This window comes from Vicia villosa, linkage group LG7 (genome assembly GCF_029867415.1).
Source record: "Vicia villosa cultivar HV-30 ecotype Madison, WI linkage group LG7, Vvil1.0, whole genome shotgun sequence".
Classification (NCBI taxonomy): domain Eukaryota; kingdom Viridiplantae; phylum Streptophyta; class Magnoliopsida; order Fabales; family Fabaceae; genus Vicia; species Vicia villosa.
In genome coordinates, this window is record NC_081186.1 from 1404582 (window position 1) to 1425794 (window position 21213).

The 21213-nt window shown below is 32.8% G+C and overlaps 1 protein-coding gene and 2 long non-coding RNA genes across 23 annotated transcripts; all 3 read right to left on the reverse strand.

The window, feature by feature from the left end:
- Positions 1-2741: 2741 nt before the first annotated feature.
- LOC131620262 (uncharacterized) lies at positions 2742-4091 on the reverse strand. Its single transcript, XR_009289027.1, has 5 exons — positions 3935-4091; positions 3724-3844; positions 3342-3640; positions 3177-3236; positions 2742-3085 (listed from the first exon to the last, which is right to left on the reverse strand). It is a non-coding gene; the product is annotated as an uncharacterized LOC131620262 (long non-coding RNA).
- A 544-nt stretch (positions 4092-4635) lies between these two features.
- LOC131620263 (uncharacterized) lies at positions 4636-5125 on the reverse strand. Its single transcript, XR_009289028.1, has 3 exons — positions 4987-5125; positions 4810-4854; positions 4636-4730 (listed from the first exon to the last, which is right to left on the reverse strand). It is a non-coding gene; the product is annotated as an uncharacterized LOC131620263 (long non-coding RNA).
- On the reverse strand, positions 5115-10828 carry LOC131620261 (uncharacterized). Of its 21 annotated transcripts, none has more exons than XM_058891267.1 (9): positions 10559-10828; positions 8976-10408; positions 8734-8857; positions 8532-8624; positions 8360-8433; positions 8157-8265; positions 7588-7888; positions 7336-7474; positions 5115-5254 (listed from the first exon to the last, which is right to left on the reverse strand). In XM_058891267.1, the coding sequence occupies exons 4-9, from the start codon at positions 8591-8593 to the stop codon at positions 5247-5249; spliced, it is 693 nt and encodes a 230-aa protein (XP_058747250.1). In that variant the 5' UTR covers positions 8594-8624; positions 8734-8857; positions 8976-10408; positions 10559-10828; the 3' UTR covers positions 5115-5246. The 21 variants fall into 21 exon arrangements, 2 of the variants coding, with proteins under 2 accessions (XP_058747250.1, XP_058747249.1); XR_009289023.1 differs by lacking the exons at positions 5115-5254; positions 8360-8433 and having other exon boundaries at positions 7155-7474; positions 8976-9112; positions 9707-9790; positions 10298-10408; XR_009289026.1 differs by lacking the exons at positions 5115-5254; positions 8360-8433 and having other exon boundaries at positions 7155-7474; positions 8976-9790; positions 10042-10102; positions 10298-10408.
- Between the last annotated feature and the right edge of the window lie 10385 nt (positions 10829-21213).

Below are 21213 nucleotides of genomic sequence, written 5' to 3' on the forward strand. Positions count from 1 at the left end.
TATTCTATAATTAAAGTATGTAACAAAATAATTTTACACGAGTTTAAATGTTAATTTGTTATTAAACTAATTAAAATAATATCATTTTTAATTCAGTTGCATTTAAATTGTAAAATTTGAGATTAAATGAACTTTTCATTGTCTCATTGTTAAAATTATTTTGTTATGTTTTTCATTTTTTTTCTAAAATAATATAAGAGTATCACTTGTTTGATAAAATAAAATTTATCTTTTTAAAATCAGTAATAAAAATATTTGGCCTTCTCTATATAGTTTTTCATTTTGAAAGAATAATCAATCAAATTAGTATTCTTTTCATAAGAGAAAAGAATAGTATATTGCCATAAAAAAAGTATTTTATTAAAGTAAACAAATCCACATACTTAATCATGTTTAAAATATTAAGCTAACGTTTTTAATTTTATTTTAAAAAACATTAATAAGTTTGTTTCCATTAACCCTCAATAAATAAATATTAATTGATCAAATAAGTAGGAAGGAAAAATAAATATGGTATTAAAATCTGAATATGCAAAGAGTATGGTTATAAATGTGGTTTATACATCAATAGAGAATAGGCTACGGTTATTCTATGGCCACCATTTAAAACCGTAGCCAAAGAAGAATAGGCGACGGATTTCCTCGCTATAGCAATATAATTTTACAAACATGACAACGCGTAAAAAACCGTTGTCTAGTAACCTTCAGGCAACGGATTTACCACCGTTGCCTATACTTTCGTTGCCTAAAGTCTAAAATGCTGGAGTGCATAAACCAAAAAAATGAAGTGTGTACTGTCATGAGTTGCAGTTTTATTCATATGCTGCTTGAGGCATGTTTACACAGGCTACGATGTAGAGTTCCAAGGCTGCACATGACATTTATTTAATAACAGTTAGCAAATCATCTCAGCATAAGCAGAAATATTACCTCAGAGTTGAAGTGACGAAAGTATATACCTTAGATAAGACCCATCTATATATATTGTTGAAAACCTCTTTATACACCACGTTGGTAGTAGTTGACTTTAACTTGTCATTTTGATCATATATCAATATTTTGATTCCTTGCTTCGTTGTGACCCTTGATAGTGCTACGTAGATTTGTCCATGAGTAAATACGTCCCTTGGAAAGTAAAGTCCGACGGTATCCAGGGATTGTCCTTGAGATTTTTTGATCGTCATTGCATACGAAACAACTATTGGGAATTGACGTCGTTTAAGTTTGAAAGGCCAAGGGAACTGAGAGGGAGACATGTCCATTCTTGGGATGTATGCCAAGTTTCCACAACCCTTTCCGGCCATGATTTTTGCCTCTTTAACATGGTTGGCCATCTTAGTTATCATCACCCTTGTTCCATTACACAAACCCTACGACTGATCTATGTTACGCATAAGCATAATAGGCGTTCCTATCTTCAAGCTAATATGGTGGGTAGGTAACCCCGAAGTAGTTAGGGAACTGAGAAACTCTGGTGTGAGGATATCGACTACATTGGTGTCATGAATTTCGGACCTGTCGACAGTGTTTGAGCTGTAGTAATCCTTGATCTCACCTAAATGAAAAAAATGTGAAATATAGTGAGTTTAATGATTAAAATATGGACATAGAAGGTGCGGAAATTAAATGAACACCTGGCAATAAATCAAGGACGTGACGATTGATTTGATCACCAACTTCTAATGTTGAAGCAAGTATCGCGCGACTTTTAAGATAGTCGTTAGATTGGTAATTTTGTATGAAATCTGGGTAAGTACCATTGACGATGGCAACGATTGGATCGCTGTAATCCATTATCAAAAGTTCAGGTGGCAACTCAATGTCGGCAAATCCATCATTTGGCTCAGAAAGTTTACCTTCACCAATTTCCAACAACCACTTTGAGAAGTCTGCGATTTCCTTCTTTTCATGTTTATTTGGGTCGGATTGTAGTCGCATGTTATGTGTTCAAAGTCAAAACTTCAACCGACCGCCATATGTAAGAAGCATTTATCGCAGAGTGTACGATATCAGAACAACTACCTCTAGGAACAACGGGCAAAATCTGTCTAAAATCGCCACCGAATACTACCACCTTTCCACCAAAGATTTCCTTTGAATTACTGTATGTACACATCATATCCTTCAAAAGGTCTTAATGTAAGATAAGCCTTGTAGTGGTTACATAAGGTTCAATTAAAAACTGTACACATCATATCCTTCAAAACGTCATAATGTAAGATAAGCCTTGTAGTGGTTACATAAGGTTCAATTAAAAACTGTATTGGGAGAGTGAGTTGAGAAGGTGTGGGACAGCATCGTACGGTAGTTTAATATATCCACTTGAGTAAGATATTATTTTAGTAAATACATGTTAAAGAAAAAAAAGCATTTATTTGATATTTTTGTGAATTTTGTTTTTGAGTAAGAAAATGAAATTATAATTCAAGGTTATCTACTGTTGCGAATGCTTATTGGTGAAATAACTATTCATAGTTCTGTTCCACATGATGAATATAGATGGTAATATAGAGATATGATAAGCAGTCATAGTTATGTTAAATCTTATGAATATAGATGGTAATATAGATATTTGATAAGCAGAGAATTGTGGGTAGATTGGGTAGATAATACCTAAAGATATATAATATTTAACCAAACTGATATCATAAACCTCCATTTCTGAAAGTGACATAATGTGGGTAGATTGGAATATAGAGACATGATAAGCAAAGAAATCTAAACATAAGCAGACCAATATATAATGTAAAAGAAATGACTTAAGATGATTAGCAATTAAGATAGAGTTTTAAGCTTCCCAAAATACGAATTACACAGTGAGTATAATCCTATCATTTAATACTAAATAGGCTTCGCAAATAGCAGCATATAACACGGTATCAAAATAGTACATGCCAATACAAAAAGATGTGTCAGTACAGGAATACAACTATTTGTTCTTCTCCAACTTAATGATCTTTTTAAGTTTTGTCGAAGAAAGTTCTCCATCACACACGGTCGTCGATTCGCTTGAGCCATCGTGGTTTTGCCTTTTTGCAGTGGATGTTTGCGGATCGGGGTTATGTCTGGATGTTATCTCTAGATTCTGCAATCACATAATCCAAAGAAAGAATCAACAATTATGAAACTGTCGCGAGTGTTTTGAATAGATGAAGAGCGTATTAGATGATTCGTACCGTAATAATGTCACAATCATCAGCAGCAACAGTATTAGCTTCATCAACGCTCTCTTTTATCTGCGAAACATAAACACATGTGCTCGTATTATAATCATTCAGACCAATAATCCAGCTGAAGTTTAAAGCGTTATTGAACTATAATGTATTTATAACTGAGATGACCTGGACTGGCAGCTTTGTTCCGGAGGGTTCAGAAATCGTGACGTTAGCCTTTTAGAGATAAATACATTCAGCATAAGAGGAGGAGGATGTAAATAGTAAGGAAGTTGGAGTTGTTGGTCAAGTGTTACTTATGTAGGCTCCCAAGGAGTGCCGAACTGTTTAACAAACGGTTTGTCATCTACAAACATAATAACAGAGCAGCTGTCCCAACTGGGCTGCCATCTAACTCTTAAAGCCAGATCCAAGTCTAACATTGCATCAAGATTTAATGGAAATTCCAACGGATCTGTGATACCATCCTATAAAATAAAAAGACTATGTTAAGGATTTCATAGCGCGACAGTAACTATCAGTAATTAAAAAAGTTGAATAAGCTTTAAACCTGTATCATTGTGTCGCACATTTGAGCAGCTGAAATACCTAAGATTTGGTTGCATTCCCTGTCCTAGAAAATCAATTTGCAAGACGTGTCAAGATGGAAAGCTTCAACTTCAATCTTATACCTGTTGTTGGATAACAATTAATTGTTAAATAACTATAAAATCAGTATGACGTTGGATCGTTCAAATATAAACGTACTAAAACATTCATACTTATAGATTTCCGCTTCAATCAAATGGCGATTATCACATTCATATGGAGGTATATCACCACGCGCAGCTTTGGTGCATGCATGGCAGCACCGGTAGTACCATCCATAGGAAGAAGCGATAAGCTTTCTTGTCTTTGAAACCGTAGCACAGAAAGTATCCTGCAACAACGCATAAATATGGGTTATAACAAATCATCTGCTTCATTGAATTGCTTCAAATTAATCATTGTCAAAATCAGTAAAATAACCTGCACAGTTGTTTAATCTGACTCATAGGCAGAGCAACAGCCCCTTTAAGCAATTTTTAAGTGTCACTCTGTCTCCCATTGTCAGAAGTCGAGTTGCGCGAGTATTATTGAGAGTGGGAGATGAGCTAGCTTGAAACGGAACGCAAAGCTTCCTTTGAGAAACTGCATCAAGAGATAAGATAAATGAAATAAGCAATCATATCATGGCAAGAAAAACTGAATGAATGGGAGAACATAATCGTCATGGAATATACCTATTAATGAAGTCTTTTACTGAAGGCAAATTTGGATTGATGTGGAGCTTGGTAACATGGAATGTATTTGTAACTGAAAGCGGGTATTTGCCTACATAAAAAAGAAATGTGTCAAAAAATCGCCAAAACATCGCAAATACAAAAAAAAAATAAACAAAACATCTTACCCTCTTCTTTAACTTTTGCATAGTTAAGCAAAACAACAGTTGGTCCAGATGTTGACGAATTTTCCTTGCTAAACTTGAAAAACTGTTTGGCATAGTCCTCCCAGAGGGTGTAGTTCATTGTGTTGTTGCTGATAAACGGACAACATTATGGTTAAAAGACGCGAATTAGAAATGTGTAAAAATCAAGAAAAATTATAGACGACATACGCTGCATCCCTGAGTACAAAATTGACTTGCAATTTTTTTCCACCACTTTGAGTTTGTTGATACCCAATAGCATCGATCACGCCAATAACGTCTAAGTGCAGAATGAAAACGATAAACATAAGAAAATGAACAACATCATAAAAGCCTAACTATAAACAACACGACGTGTAGTCTTACCGATCAGGACATCCTTCTTAAAGTTGTCGGTCATAATATCAGAGAAACTGGTGAAGTTGCGTTGTATGGGGGGTATGTCGTGTTTGTTGTCATCATTCACAGAAGTTCCTCCAGTGAATTTCACCAAGAACTTGTGAGTGCTTGGTTTAACAACCAAGTTATTTGGCTGCACTGAAAAGTTGGAGACAGTGTATGTGTGGTCCACCTCAAACTTCTCATTGTACGCGGCCATGCACGTAGTTGGTACAACTACATGAATATTACACCCCTGAACATACATATCACAAATACAAAAGTGATGGTTAGCACCAAAACATGTTAAACATTCATATCACAAATAATGAAACACGAGGACAACATTTTAGAAAGACATGATTCAATAACCCAAAAACAGGATCACTTCAGGAACGTAAATAAAGGAACACCTGAAACAACATATTAGGCTCAATGTAATAAAAAAGGAACGTGGGTTAAACAAAGAGCATTCAACGGAGATGACAAACCATACGAACAACAACACAACAACTGACAAACTTAAAAACCCAAATAAAAAAACTTATAACCAAAATATATAACACAACAAAACAACAAAAAGGCTAGATGTAAAGCTATTTTGAAACACAAATGGAAAGGGTTAACAGAAATTTTCATTTACCTCTTTGTCTTGAAAGATCATCTCAAAGTGCTCCTTGTTGTTGGAGACTACCTTCCATTTATGGATAACTCTGATAGCCACTTTCCAAAGATTCTTGGTGTCGTTGATGTCCATAACTTTCTCCATCGGTCGAGCCATGTATAGCAGGTGCGTTCAAAACGAAAGACAACAACGTATTGAGGAGTGAGGAAGGTGGAAGGCGAAGATATTAGAGGAAGCAGGAGGGAGGTAAGTGGAAGACGAAGATATTCAAAATGAAAGACAACACCGTATTGAGGAGGGAGGAAGGTGGAAGGCGAAGATATTAGAGGAAGGAGGAGGGAGGAAGGTGGAAGATGAAGATAATAGAGAAAGATAGTTGTTTGAGATTTTAGGTAATGAAATGATTAGACATGTTGAGTAAAGGAAACAACATAGTTGTGTTTTCAAGAAAGATAGCAATGAGAAAAGATTTTGGTTTGTTCCAAAAAGTAAAGTTTCAAAAAAGCAGAGATTGAGACGTTGAAGACAGATAGGAAATGTAAGAAGCAAAGGAATGCAAAGAAGGTAGCCATGTGGCTTAATAACAAAGCAAATGGGCAGTTCGGTCTTTTCCAGAGCATTTAACTTTCTTATATTGTAGATAATTAAAATATTCAAGCTTCGTTTAGACGTTTCTTTACAAAAATTGAAAATAGTTCGATTCAATCTTTCGGATTTAATCACATTAACTCATCTCAAAAGACTAAAGGTATGTTTTGATTGGTTTATTAAACTTATCTACTAACATAAATTTTGTCATACTGTTTAATAGTTCTTATCAAACTAATTTATGATATTTTTTAAAACTTTTGAATTTATTTTTATAATTTTTGAAAATAACTTAGTATATATTGTTGACACAATAATTGGAGATAGTCGAGCGAGAAAGCGAGAAGCATTATTACTTTTGTGAATTTCTTTTGAGTAATATATCTTTGTAGAAGACACATAATTTTTGTACCTAAAATTTTAAGGTGATAGTTGAGTAGATTCTCTCACTTATAAATGCTTAAGCAACCACGTTCTTATAAGATTATTTCTCACACTTATTATATTTTTAACCTATATATAAAAATCATTTAAAATTTATTTTATAAAGATAACTTATAGAAACTTGTTCATAATTATTTATTTTGATACGTATTTGTGTTTGTTTATTTATATATGGTATGATTCTTCAAAGGTAAAAGTTTATGATTTAAATATTAAATTGAGTGCTTTTATCTAATTAAAATCATTTATTAAGAGTCCACGTCCACAACGATTTTCACTCTATTTGATCTTGATTGGATATAATATCTTTTCACTTTTTACTCTCACTACTAGAAATACTCTATTTTCCTGCAGATTTGAGTTAAATTTCCGCATGAAACACATTTCCTACGGTTTTTCCTGCGGTTTTAGGTCCCCACGGCAGGAAGTTCCGCAGGAAATTCCGCAGGTACTTTCTATAATAATCCATAGGCAATCACCGCTTTACTTTCATCCATGATGAACTCAAAATCCCCTTCGAGAGGTTAAAATATTTTCACATTAAAATTTATGTATACATGATAAGAAGTATAGACCAATCACTAAATTATTAACTCAGGGATTTAAGAGTCTAGAAAGTACAAACGCTTAGCACTATTTTTCCAAGGCACACCAAATAACAAAAAGATATGCAGACTTACCTTTCACCACTGTTTCCATAGGTATAAAGCCCCCCATCATATTAAGGAACTTAGGATCCACCTTTGACTCAGGGCAAAGCACATTGATTTCCTTGACGTTGGTATAAACGAAGTGCTCTAGTAAACATAACAACACCGCCTGAGAAGCGAAGAAACAGTTTAGTAAGCTATAGCAAGTAAACATGAATCAAGACAATATTCATGGTTGAGATATGTATGTGTTTGTTGATAGTATTAGTAAAGAGTGAACACCTCTAGCAGAGTGTGACATAATGCGTTCAAGGACAAGCTGTGAAGTAGCAGAAGAAGCGAAGGAAAACTGATTCTTAGACACAATTGAGAGTTCCTCAGAGATAGAGTAGATACTGTTTTCTTCAGGAATAGAACCATTTGATGGCATGCATGATGAAATAGGTGGTTGAGAATGAGCTGGTGCAATAGCCTTTGTGACTTCAAGAGCTGAAGCACACGATGGCCTTGACAGAAACTCCATAGGAACTCGAGGACTCTACGGCAGAGGAGTACGGTGGCCACCGCTTCGAACAAACTCAGGCTGCATACAATTGATTGGTTCTGTGTCAATTAGTGTGAGGTACTTACACGGTGACACCGGTAATAATTAAAAAAAATGAATAAATTAAACATAATCACAAGTGTCGGGACAAGTGTCCAACATCGATACGGACACGCCTTTTTTCAGAGGTATTGGTGCTACATAACTAGCGATACACAAATAACATAATTAAGCTAACTCAAGCATGCAATAAACAAAAAATAATAACAAAAAACTACCACAAAGATGAAATAATTGAAGTTTTTACCCGGTGAAAGAACCAGACAAAAACACAGCTGTTCCTCCATGAGGCCAAATAAACAAATGAGGAATCAAAAAGGGTTCAGGTACTCCTCCACGACTTCCCTGACCTCCACCTGCAGCCAATGAACCAGACATTTCCATCTCAAACAAGTGAATATAATTGAACTGAACAAGTTTGAAAAGTAATGAGTAAGCGAATAGCATAACCTAGTTCGAATTTATATGAATTTAGGTTGAGAGAAGGAAAGCATGAAGAACGTGAAATAACATTGTGAATTGTGCTGCGAATAGCAGTTACAAAATTATCAATTAAAGGTCATAACTACACAAGCTATGAGGATATGATACATACAAGATAAGGTTATAAGTTTTTAGGTACCTATAAATTACGATCTTAATTCCAGCTTTTATCATTATTCCAACAACAGGAAGTGTTGGCATTTCCAAGTTAAGCACATCATAGTCCAAAACACTGTTATCAGTATACAATAAAGATCACTCATTACATTGATAAATGATACCTCAGTACTTGCATAAATAATTAAGATGATAAAACATGTCTGATAGTTTGCGGATTTTACATAAAGATGGAATAAGATCTTCAAGAAACTCTGCAGAGAACTCAAGCAAATTCAGATCACCCGTGGCCGAGGACTCAAATAATGATGATAGGCTTTCCAGCATTAAATGGATTAGTCTTTGTAGCTGGAAATAAGAGTGAAATGTATTAGACTAAATGCTAAATAAAAATGGTATTAACGTCGAGGAAGCAATGATTACGACTTATGTATGTAAGAAGTAAGAACAAAACAAAACTACTGACCTTTATATTCAAAGCATCTTTTCATTACTGGAGATGGTGAACACGGCGAGTCGTCTTTGTAAAACGACAATTCAAGAACTGATACGGGACTCGGTTGTTGTAACTCAATATTTCCGCTATATTGTTCACTAATTAACCTATGCACCGTAATTAAACTAATCTCATTAATCAATTAATTAACATCAAATACAATTAATTAAATTAATAAAAAAAATTAAATATCCAATTTAACAAACCTCAGTGTCGGTGTGTGAAGAGGCACTGAAACTACTGTCAGAAATAGTGAATTTACAAATTCTTAACAGCAGTTATAATAGAATGTTATATCTCCCTTCACTTTTACATACCCTGATGGCTTGTATGCCTTGGGATGTAGTAAACCCACCATTAACTGCTTTTGCAAAGATGAGCTACTCTTGGATGATGTGTTATCCATTTCACTATCATTTTCGGTATAACGGTTTCAATGTGCATAGTTCATAGCATCAAAGGAACATGAAAAATGATAATATGGTTCCTCGGACATTTATTTACTCTTAATATTTCAAATTATATAATCCCATCAAATTTTATGTTGATATTTTATTTTAACTATAACATAACATGAATCAAAATATATCTAAGAGTAAAGTAGAAAAACAAATGTTAACTAAAACAAATTTTCAGTACAAGTATATAGATAACGTAAAAACAAATTATGGAGTTTATATCTAAAAGTAAAATTGAAAAACCTCCCGCCGCTGTGCCGCCAGTATTTCCAATCACGACGCCAAAATTTGAGAAATCTCGCGGTGTAGATTCGCCTCAAATGCTGTCTGCATAAAAAGATTCAGAGCTTTCATAGAATGAGAATGACAGCAACCTTAAAATTCAGATTACTAAATGTGAGTGCATATAAAAAGTACAAAAGCCAATAACATTCTTTGAAGGCTGAAACTTTTTAGATGGAGATACCTGCAACCAAAAACGTAGTTATCTTATTATTTAACTCCATGAAGAAACAAGAAGTACTTCATGAATAAATCAAATTACTCCCTCAATTTCTTAAGTACTTTCACCTATATACCATTACGTATGAAACAACTCCACCTAATAAGTTTTTGCTTCATCTTTCCTATCATTATTTCCTAACAACATGTAAAAACATGTAATGATAAATACATTGTTATTTGAAATCCAAGATGGCAATAACAACAACATCATAACAAACTCACAATCTGCGATTTGAACATAATCACCAACAACACAACATCACAGTATAAGAAAAATCAAAACTGAAGCAAAAAGAATAAAGAATCCGGTTGGGACATTTCATCGAACACCTTGCGGGTGAGGACGAAATCTGCATTTTTCTTCATCTCAACCGCTAAGCTCTCATCCAATTTAGCTTTATGATGTTGCATACTCGCTTTAATTTTAATTCAAATCAAAATCTGCACCGAAATCGAATCAGAATCAAACTGTAGTAGAACCCGTAATTGAGTTGTAAAATACAAGAATTCCAAAACGCAATCAATTCTGAACAGAACAACGTAAATCAAATTCTGAAATGAAACAAAACTCGATTCGAAATCGAAACAAACCTGTACCGAAAACTTGGCTCGAATGCAAAATCTTAACCGTGAAAAAGCTCTGCTCGAATCCAAACTCTGCATTGAGTCGAAACCTCCAAACTAGAACCAAAACAGAACTGAGTCCGATTGTTGGTTGTTTGTTCTATCGATTTTTCTGAAAAATTAGATTAAGAGTTTGAGCGTATTGTTGTTGTTGTTGTTGTTAGGTTGATGAGAGAAAAAAATAGCTTTCCCTTGGAGCTTTTGGGAAAAGCGCTTATGCGTTATTGTTGTTGTCCTTTGATTACTTTTTCTTTGTTAAAATTTAATAGTAACACATAAAATTAATCGCTTTTCATTTAATAAATAATATTTTTTTTATCCTCATTTTTATATGGGTTAATGAACTTTTTCGTCCCTTTAAATATTTCAAATTTCGTTTTTAGTCCCTCCAAAATTTTCCTTCAAGAAATCGTCCCTTCAAAATTTTTCTTCCGAACTATTGGTCCCTAACGTCAAATTTCGTAGCTAATCGGTGGCTAAAGTCGTAGCTAATCTCTAGCGAATTTGACGTTAGGGACCAATAATTTAGATGAAAAATTTTGAAGGGACGATTTCTTAAAGGAAAATTTTTGAAGGACTAAAAACGAAATCAGCAATATTTAGAGGGACTAAAAAGTTCATTAACCCTTTTTATATTAACAAATTTTATATAAACATTAAAACTTAATTAGATAAAAAAAATTAGTGAAACACATTTTTATATTAACATATTCAAACATAAATATTTTATAGTTAATTTTAACTTTTTATACATATTTTAATTTTGATTTTTAGTAGATTTTTTTTCCAATTTTTTATAGTCATTTAATTTTAGTTTTCAAACCTTTCATATCTATTATTAAAATATAAGTTGAAGAATTAAATATATATATATATATATATATATATATATATATATATATATATATATATATATATATATATCAAAATGTTTATGTTATTAAAAACTAAGATTCAAATAAAAAGTCAAAATTAATTAAAATTTATCATAAAAATAATTTATAACATAGAAAAAATTAGGATTAAAAATTAAACTAAATAAAAAATATGATAAAAATAATTAATAAAATAGAAAAAATAATGAGTAATTTTTTTTTTATAAATTACAATATTGAAATATGTTAAATGTGAGGGTAACTTTGCTGAAAATTTTCCTGCGGAATTACCTGCGGATTTTGTATTTTAAAAATAAGTATTCGCAGGAAAATCCGCAGGAAAGTTTCCTGCGAAATTACCTGCGGATTTTATATTTTTGTTAGGTATTTTGTTTAAAATATATATTTCGCAGCAAAATCCGCAGGTATTCCTGCGGAATTTGCTGCAAAAGCTCAATCTGCAGGAAATTTATTTTATTTTATAAGGCCTCAGGAAAATCCGCAGGTATACCTGCAGAATAATTTCAGCAGGAAATTCGAGTATTTTATCATTATTATCATTATTCAGTAGAATTTCTTAATATACAATCTGTAGATACCATTTTATGTGACCTAAGTTTTAATGAAAATTCTAATTGATATGAACTATTTTGTTAAATTATAAAAATTTAAGAAAAAGAAGAGAATAATTAACTAATATGAAAAAATAAACATTTTTTTATTGATAGGCTTATTTCAAATTTCTTAAAAAGACTATATAGTATTAATATTACATAATAAATTAAAATGTCTAAAAGTTAATAAAGTACAATTAATAACATAGAAAGTAAGAGTTTAACAAAAATTGAATTTACATCAAATTTAAATTTCTAATTTATTTACTTAGATATAATAAATTACATACTATATCATCTACCATCTAATATAGAACCTATCTCTATCCTCTAAGTCTATCTAAAACCATTTTGAAAAGGAGAAAAAACATGTTACAAAGAGAGGTGCGTGTAGAAAAAATTAGGAATAAAGTTTAGTAAACAAGAGATAAAGAAACAAGCCCATAACAACAACAAAAGAAGATTCGGGAAAAGTTTGATGGGTGTATGTTGAAACTGAAAAAATATGGAGATTTTTTAACCCAGCCCATATTTTTTTAGAGTACTACACAAAATTTCAAAAATACCTCTAAAAATTAAAAATGCATTTTTGGGACGCACTCTATTAACTGGTAATTTCGACATGAGTTGGGGTCGAAGTGAACGAAGTATTTTTATGCTTTGGGCTTCAATTAAGTAAGGTTATAAATTGGCAAAACATTTTAAGATCAAAAGATTCGAATAAAGCTATATTCATTAACAGATTTAAAATTCAAAGTCGTTTGATTAAAATACATCGATGACTTGGCGCTTGCGAATAAGGAAGGATTTGAATTCGAAATGGATGGTCTTATCCATAAAGACACATGGAAGTATGATATTCGAAGGAGTCATGCAAATGTCGAACGTGGCATGTTTCTGAAGAAAGATCGTTAGGGTTAAATTAGTATAAATTAGAATCTTAGCGTTAGGATTCAGGGTGTTCATTTTGTACAAATTAATCAAAATACTCAAAGTACCAGTGTTAGAGAAAAGAGTTGTAGAGAATGTACGTATAGAAACACCAAGTCTTTTATTTCAAAGTCATTTATTTTAGTAATACAAATCTTTTACATATCCCTTATATTTCTTGTACATTCTAGTCGAAGTCTTTGATATTCCAGTCATTTACTTTCTTTAATCGAATTACTTTACCTTTGTATTTTTGTTATTTATTGGCTTTAAGTTATTGTCTTCAAGAAAAGCTTTAATATCTTCATTAAAGAAGTATTTTGTCAAAACATGAGTTTCATTGTAAGCATAATTATAAAAACATAGACACATGTCCTAGGATCAATCTAGTCGATCGTGTAAATTATCAAAATATTTAATTTGGAAGACTAGCGGTTGTTTACCAGATATTAGGGTAAACAAATTGGCACGTCTAGTGGGACTGTGTTAAAGTTTTCAACTTACATTTTTTGTGTGAATAACTATCTTTCGTCGTGAATCTTTTGAGTGTACCTTTGTTACTGTTGTATGAAACTTAGAAGTGGTAAAATAGCTAACAGTAACCAACCAATACCCAAAATAAAATACACAAGAAGGATGGTTAACACAACTAGCCATGGTGGGGAACAAAACTCCCCACAGACGGGGATCAGGCACGGTTGTTGCACGTTTGACTGATGCAACAATTACAATCCCTAGTTCACAGGCCATACATGCATCTACAGGTTCTATGGCCACGAACAGTTCAACGACCGTGCCCCATTCCTCGAGCATAGTGGACATACCGTCAAATGCACAAACTGGGCCTATTTTGTCATATGTAGTAACCCAAGCCCAACCTTCCACATATACGCAGCCTACAATGACAACTTTTTCGCCAATACAAGGGTCTGGCTCTAGTATGAATAATATAGGACGAAATACTCAAAGTTAGGGGTCCTATGCCAACATCTTTGAATTTGATGTGATTGGATCCTTTTTGAATCCCAGAAGCTCATCATCATAAATAGTGTCAGGGGGCTTTGGTTTGAAATGTGCCCCAGGCCCTTTTGTATGTAATTATTCACTTATGGCTTTGACAGCCATGTCTTTTACTCCGGCCTCTAAAGCCGTCTTCATTTTATTATTGATCAGATAGGCCAAAATCTTTTCAAAGAAATGGAACTCAGACACAGTCAATATCTGTGTCAAAACCCCCTCGAAGGGCATGGTCGTTGTAAAATTAAATCTATAATATGTATATTGATTGTAAACATTTAAAATTATTAAAAGAATTAGAATAAATTTTTTTAGTAAATTTGTAATTAATTATCTTGTTTTTTACATAATAACTAATTTTTGAGTTATTTTTTAATCTCGAATAAATTATATTAATTTATGTGTATTCTATTTTATTTTGAATTTTTATTTACACATCAAATTTTTTAATTGATGGTGTTCGATTACACATTTCTTTTAAATTTATTTTATTTATAAAATATTTAAACAATAGTTATATGAAAAAATTTTAAAATAATATCTTCTCATAAAAAATTCAAATCAATATTAAAAATGTAGTTTTAAACTATTATTTTATAAGCAACAATATTTTAGTAGTAAATAGAACATCTTATAACTTATTTATTACAAATTCATAATATATAAATAAATCTGATACTTCATCTTATAATTAACTTATTACAAATTTATAATATATAAATAGAATTGATACCTCATATTATAATTAACTTAGTACAAATTCATAATATATAAAACTAGAAATCGAAAATGTATGTTGGTTTGTGTTGGCAATAATTTTGGTAAAACATATTTCTCTTGCTTAGATGTCTAAGCAGATGCCTTAACATCACTTTCTGAAACTAAACAGAGTGACCATTTCTATTTTAGGGTTTTGTTTTTTTCATGTGCCTGATGGATTGTAATCTTTACCTGATAGTTTTATTGAATGTTCTAGAACATTGACCCAAGCCCATTCCTGATGGCGTTTACTGATCTATAAGAGTTCGGCTAATCCTAATCATGGTGCGCGGCGTGTAACTAAGGAAGCCTTCTTTCTCTGTAAGGTCCATATGTGTACATTCACAAACCTGTAGGTGTTGAATGTTGTGTGATCTCCGAAGCTGTTAAGCGAGGAGAGTATTTCATCCTCGTAAGCTTTTAAGCATCGAGGAATGTGTGTCTTGGAAGAGTGTCTTCTGATTTTCTTATTTCTATTATTTTGTCATAGGGCGTTGTGATTGAGGGGATTTGAGGAGGGCCTCATACCTAGGTGAGTCTTAGGTAGAAGTCTTAGGAAGGGTAGTGATTAAGTAAGTAGTGTAAACTAGGAATGTTTAGCTTCGAATCGATACTATCGTATATTAGTTTCATCCCTGGCTTGGTAGCCCTTAGAGTAGGAAGGATTATTCCGAACTGGGTAAACATATCGATGTGTACTTTACTTTTTGCATTATTATTGTCGCTGATATCAACTTGTTTGTAACTGTGAAAGTGCTCAGATATTGTGTTGTGACATCTTATTCGACATCACATATCTAAAACCAGAATTTCAATTAGTATCAGAGCAAGCACTGTAACGCCCGGAAAAATAATTATTTGCTTAATTTAGTATTTGTAATGTTTATTGAAATTTTTGCGTTTTGGGACGATTTAGTCGGTATTAGTTCGGGATAGCGGATCGATATTTAATAGAAATTTTTAATATTATTTGTATTAGAAATATTAATGAGTTAATATTTAGCATTTTGGTAATTTTCCAAGTAATTAAGATTAGACCGGAAATATGAGACATTGAGTAATAAGGAATATACTTTATTAGGCCCATTTGTGTGTTAATTATTTATTTAATTGTTATGTAATATAATAATTAATCGAATTAATTAATTTTGTGTATAATTGTGTTTTTTGGTTTAATGGGTTAATTAAGTTATTAGAGAGATATAACTAATTGGGTCTAAGTAGTAGAAATAAAATATGAAATTGATTTGTGGGTTAAGCCCATTAAAAATGGAGATAGTAAGGAAAATAGGGTTTTTAGAGGTTATAACTCATTTGGGGGAAAAAGAAGAAAAAAGAGGCTAGAGGAGAAGGAGGAGAAGAGAAGAGGATTTGGGGAGAAACTAGAAGATAGAAGGAGATTGATTCAAGGTAAGTGGGAGAATCCTTATTATTATGGGTTAGTATGATTGAGTCAATGGGTAGAAACATGTTTAGGTTAAAATCCTTAATTTTATGGTTTTGAAATTGTTAGGTTTTGATGGCTAATCCTTAATATATGATGATTGATTGTGTTTGGAATTGATATATTTGTGAAATTGAGAGATTGAAAATGCATACTATAGCGACATCTTGAGAAACAATTAGTATATTGCATACTATAGCGTCACTACAATGAGTTAAATTGAGAATGCAATTTGGTTTAATACTGTAGCGTCAATTCATTCTCATGTTACTGTATCGGCCTATGATTAGAAAACAATGAAACCATTATAATCTGATAGTTGATTCCTATATCACTATATCGCTATGTTTGCAACATGTTACTGTATTGCTATGTTTACATACATATACTTCATGGTATCATTAATTTTTCATATAAATATATATTTAAATATTTCATTAGTATAGTTATTAATAATAGGCACCATATTGATTTATGTATGTGTGTATAGATATTAGAGTTGTTGTCTACTGTGGCTTGCATAAAGAGTATCGTTAATTATGTTTCCAATTTTACTAACATACAATAATTTTATTAGTATAACTAATATTTAATAATTTCATTAGTATAATTAATTTAATAAGAACTTTTGTAAAAGTTTTGAGTTAGAGATAAATATTTGGATCATTTAGTTAACTTTAGTTGTTTTCTTTTCCGTTAGAGTTGTCAATAGAGTTGTTAGAGTTGTAATAGAGTTATTAGAATTGTCAATAAAGTTGTCATGGTTGTTTGAATTATTAAGAGTCATACTTTTGTTTGTTTTGAGTAATTCTGACATGTTTAGAGTTGTCAGTGTATGATGTCGGTGTTTACTTTTTCGTTGGAACTTTAACAATTCATATCTCTTAAATTGTAACCCCGTTTGAGTCCCCGTTTGAAGTATTAGAAAACTAGCGCAATATTCTTTTCAATAAAAGTGGCCTTGTTGAAAATAAGTGATTTAATAATGGCGTGATTATGTAAATGACTTGCAATTGTGAGTATATGTATGTTCAGAATTGGTGATTAATGGGAATAACATTGTTTGGATTTAGTGGATCGTAATTGATTATTGGCCTTTATATGTGAATAATATATATGTGTTGTGAATGTTGTGTACAATTGGAGGATAATTCATAAAGTTGGATTATCGTGATATGCGGTAAGTTAAGGTTGATGAGATAATCTTAATTGCATATATTATTGGTATTTGTACATACATTCATAGCATGGTCGGCTTTATGGTGGAAGCGGTGAAACTGTGGGTTCATATAGTAAGAGACGTTGATCCTTGAATGGAAATAGGCGTAGAAGACGTGATCCTTAATTGGAAATAGGCGTATTGGCTTTGATCTTGTCCGGATCGGAAGCGTGGCTTGGATTATAGATATTGGAATAATAGTATTGGATTCTTTTGAATATCAAACCATTGAGTTTGTAATATACTTGAAAATGTGAAATATATTGGATAATGTTATTTACATGATTATGCAAAGTATGATGAATTCCTATGATTGTTAATTAAATCATTATACTTTATTATACGTCCTTCATAATGATTTGAATTCTCACCCTTCTGTTTGAATGTTGCCCTTTGTTGGTAACGTCCAGGTTCAGACGCTTAGTAACTCTTGCAAGGTTTAGCCGGAGAGCGTTCGCGTTTGTTGAACTTATGTTTTGTTTTGGATATGTATTATGATATTATCTTGTGAACATGTATGTTTTGTTATTTGTTTTTGAGAGGCCATAGTGCTGAATATCTTGGATATGACGTTATATTGTCTTGTGGATTATTATTGAGATATGATTATGATATGCGACATGATCATTTATGAAATACATGAGTATTTATTATTATGAAATACATGAGATATGAAGAAGATGGCATTCAGGTTACTCGGGCCCTTTTCCGTGATGTCTTCTTGGAGAACTATTTTCCGGAAGATTGTCGTGGGAAAAAAAAAGGTGGAGTTCCTTGAATTGAAGCAAGGAAATGGTATTGTTGCTGAATATGCTGCTAGATTTCAAGAGCTTATCAAGTATTGTCCCTATTACAATACTGCTAATGCTGAGAGATCTAAATGCTTAAAGTTTGTTAATGGCTTGAGACATGATATCAAGAAGTCCATTGGCTACCAATAGATTACCTGTTTCTCTGAGTTGGTTAACAAGAGTAGGATCTATGATGAGGATAGTAGGGGGGTGCTTCTTTCTACAAGAGTTTGAAGGGAAAAAGTCAAGATCGTGGGAAACCGTATGATGACAAGAGGAAACAATCTGGTTTTGGCAAGAAGCCAAGTGGGGGAGGAACTTCTACTCCACTTAAGTGCTTCAAATGTGGCGTTGAAGGTCATCGTGCTGTTGATTATGGTAAGAATTTTGTGACATGTTTCAAGTGTGGCAATATTGGTCACAAGGCAAACAAGTGTGGAGTTAGTTCGAGTGTGACTTGTTACAATTATGGTGAGCAAGGTCACATTAGTACCAAATGTGATAAGCCGAAGAAGGAGCAAGCAAAGGGAAAAGTGTTTGCATTGTCTGGTGTGGAGGCCACCACCGATGATAGGTTAATCCAAGGTACGTGGTTTATTAATGGTACACCTTTGATTTCTATTATTGATACCGGCGCAACACATTCTTTCATTTCTTTAGATTGCGCTATAAGATTGGATCTTGTATTATCTGATATGCGTAGAAGTATGGTTATTGATACACCTGCTATGGGTTTTGTTTCTACTTCTTATGTGTGTCTAAATTGTCCGTTGAGTATCTTTGGTAGAGATTTTGGGATTGATTTAGTTTGCTTTCCATTAGATCAATTTGATGAGAATCTTAGTATGAACTGTTTGGAGTTAAATCAAGTAACTGTAACCTTAAGAGAGATTTTGGGCCTTAATGCTTTAGGTGATTTCGAGTACAAGTTATGAAGGAACACTATTATAGTTTAGTAATGGAGGTTTATGTTTCATCATGGTTGTCGGCTACTATTAACAAATTAAGGAACTGATCACCCTTAATCTATTGTAGATAGGAGAAGGGATTGTATTGGACGAGATAGACTTGTCTTACTAACTTGGTAGTGTGTAAAGCGGCTAGGGAGGAGTTGAAGAGTCAATTTGAGGAGTTGTTTGAGAAGAGGTTCATTCGTCGGAGTGTTTAGCCGTAGGGTGCGTCTATTTTGCCGATGAAGAAGAAAGAAGGTTCTATGAAGTAACATTTCTTGGGGATATCTTGATTCTAAGAGTGAAGATGATCATGATGAGCATTTAAGGATCGTGTTATCGGTGTTGAAAGAGAAGAAGTTATTTGCTAAGTGTTCTAAGTGTGAGTTTAGTGAAGGAAGTGAGTTTCCTTGGATATGTAATTTCGAGCTGAGGTGTCTTGATGCAGAACCGACAAGGGGTAGCTTATGCTTCAAGGCAACTTAAAGTTTATGAGAGGAATTATCCGACGCATGATTTAGAGTTGGTCGCCGTTGTGTTTGTGTTGAAGCTTTAGAGGCATTATTTGTTGGATCGAGATTTGATGTGTATAGTGATCACAAGAGTTTAAAATACTTGTTCGATCAGAAAGAGTTGAATATGAGGCAAAGAATAGGTTGGAATTCTTGAAAGATTATGATTTTGGTTTGAATTACCATCCTGGAAAAGTGAATGTTGTAGCCGATGCATTGAGTAGGAAATCATTGCATATGTCTATGTTGATGAATCGAAAGTTGGAATTGTTGGAGCAATTTAGAGATTTGAGTTTGGTTTGTAAGACGACGTCTTCATGTGTTAAACTTGGTATTTTGAAGCTTACGTGTGGCATTATGGATGAGAATGGTGTCATGAGGTGTCGTGATCGAGTTTGTGTTCTAGATGTTGCGGATTTGAGAAAAAGGATTCTTGAGGAAGGCTCTTGAGTTTGTGGAGGATGATCACGTGTTTCTTCGAGTTACGCCAATAACGGGTGTTGGTAGAGTTTTGATGTCGCGTAAGTTGACGCTGGGTTTCATTGGTCTTTATCAGATTTCGGAGAGGGTAGGTGAAGTGGCATATCGGATTATATTGCCACCGTCACTTTCTAATATTCATGATGTATTCCATGTGTCTCAATTGAGGAGGTACATTGCGGATCCATCACATGTTGTTCAATTAGATGATGTTCCAGTAAGAGATAATTTGACGGTTGAAATATCACCTATGCGAATTGAAGATCGAGAGGTGAAAAAGCTTCGTTGTAAGGAGATTGCTTTAGTGCAAGTGATATGGAGTGGAGTTTCCGATGAAAATATCACTGTGGAACTCGAGGATAAGATGAAGGAATTGTATCCAGAGTTGTTTGTATGAGGTAATTTTCGAGGCCGAAAATCTTTTAAATGGGGGAGAGTTGTAATGCCCGAAAAATAATTATTTGCTTAATTTAATCATTGGTGATATTTATTGAAATTTTTGCGTTTTGGGACGATTTAGTCGATATTAGTTCGGGATAGCGGATCGATACTTAATCGAAAATTTTAATATTTTTAGTATTAGAAATGTTAATGAGTTAATATTTAGCGTTTTGGGAATTTTCCGAGTAATTAAGATTAGACCGGAAATATGAGACATTGAGTAATAAGGGGTATATTTTATTAGGTCCATTTGTGTGTTTATTATTTATTTAATTGTTATGAGATATAATAATTAATCGAATTAATTAATTTTGTGTATAATTGTGTTTATTGGGTTTAATGGGTTAATTAAGCTATTAGAGAGATATAACTAATTGGGCCTAAGTAGTAGAAATAAAATATCAAATTGATTTGTGGGTTAAGCCCATTAAAAATGGAGATAATAAGGAAAATAGGGTTTCAGAGGTTATAACTCATTTGGGGGAAAAAGAAGAAAAAAGTGGCTAGAGGAGAAGAGAAGAGGATTTGGGGAGAAACTAGAAGATAGAAGGAGATTGATTCAAGGTAAGTGGGAGAATCCTTATTATTAT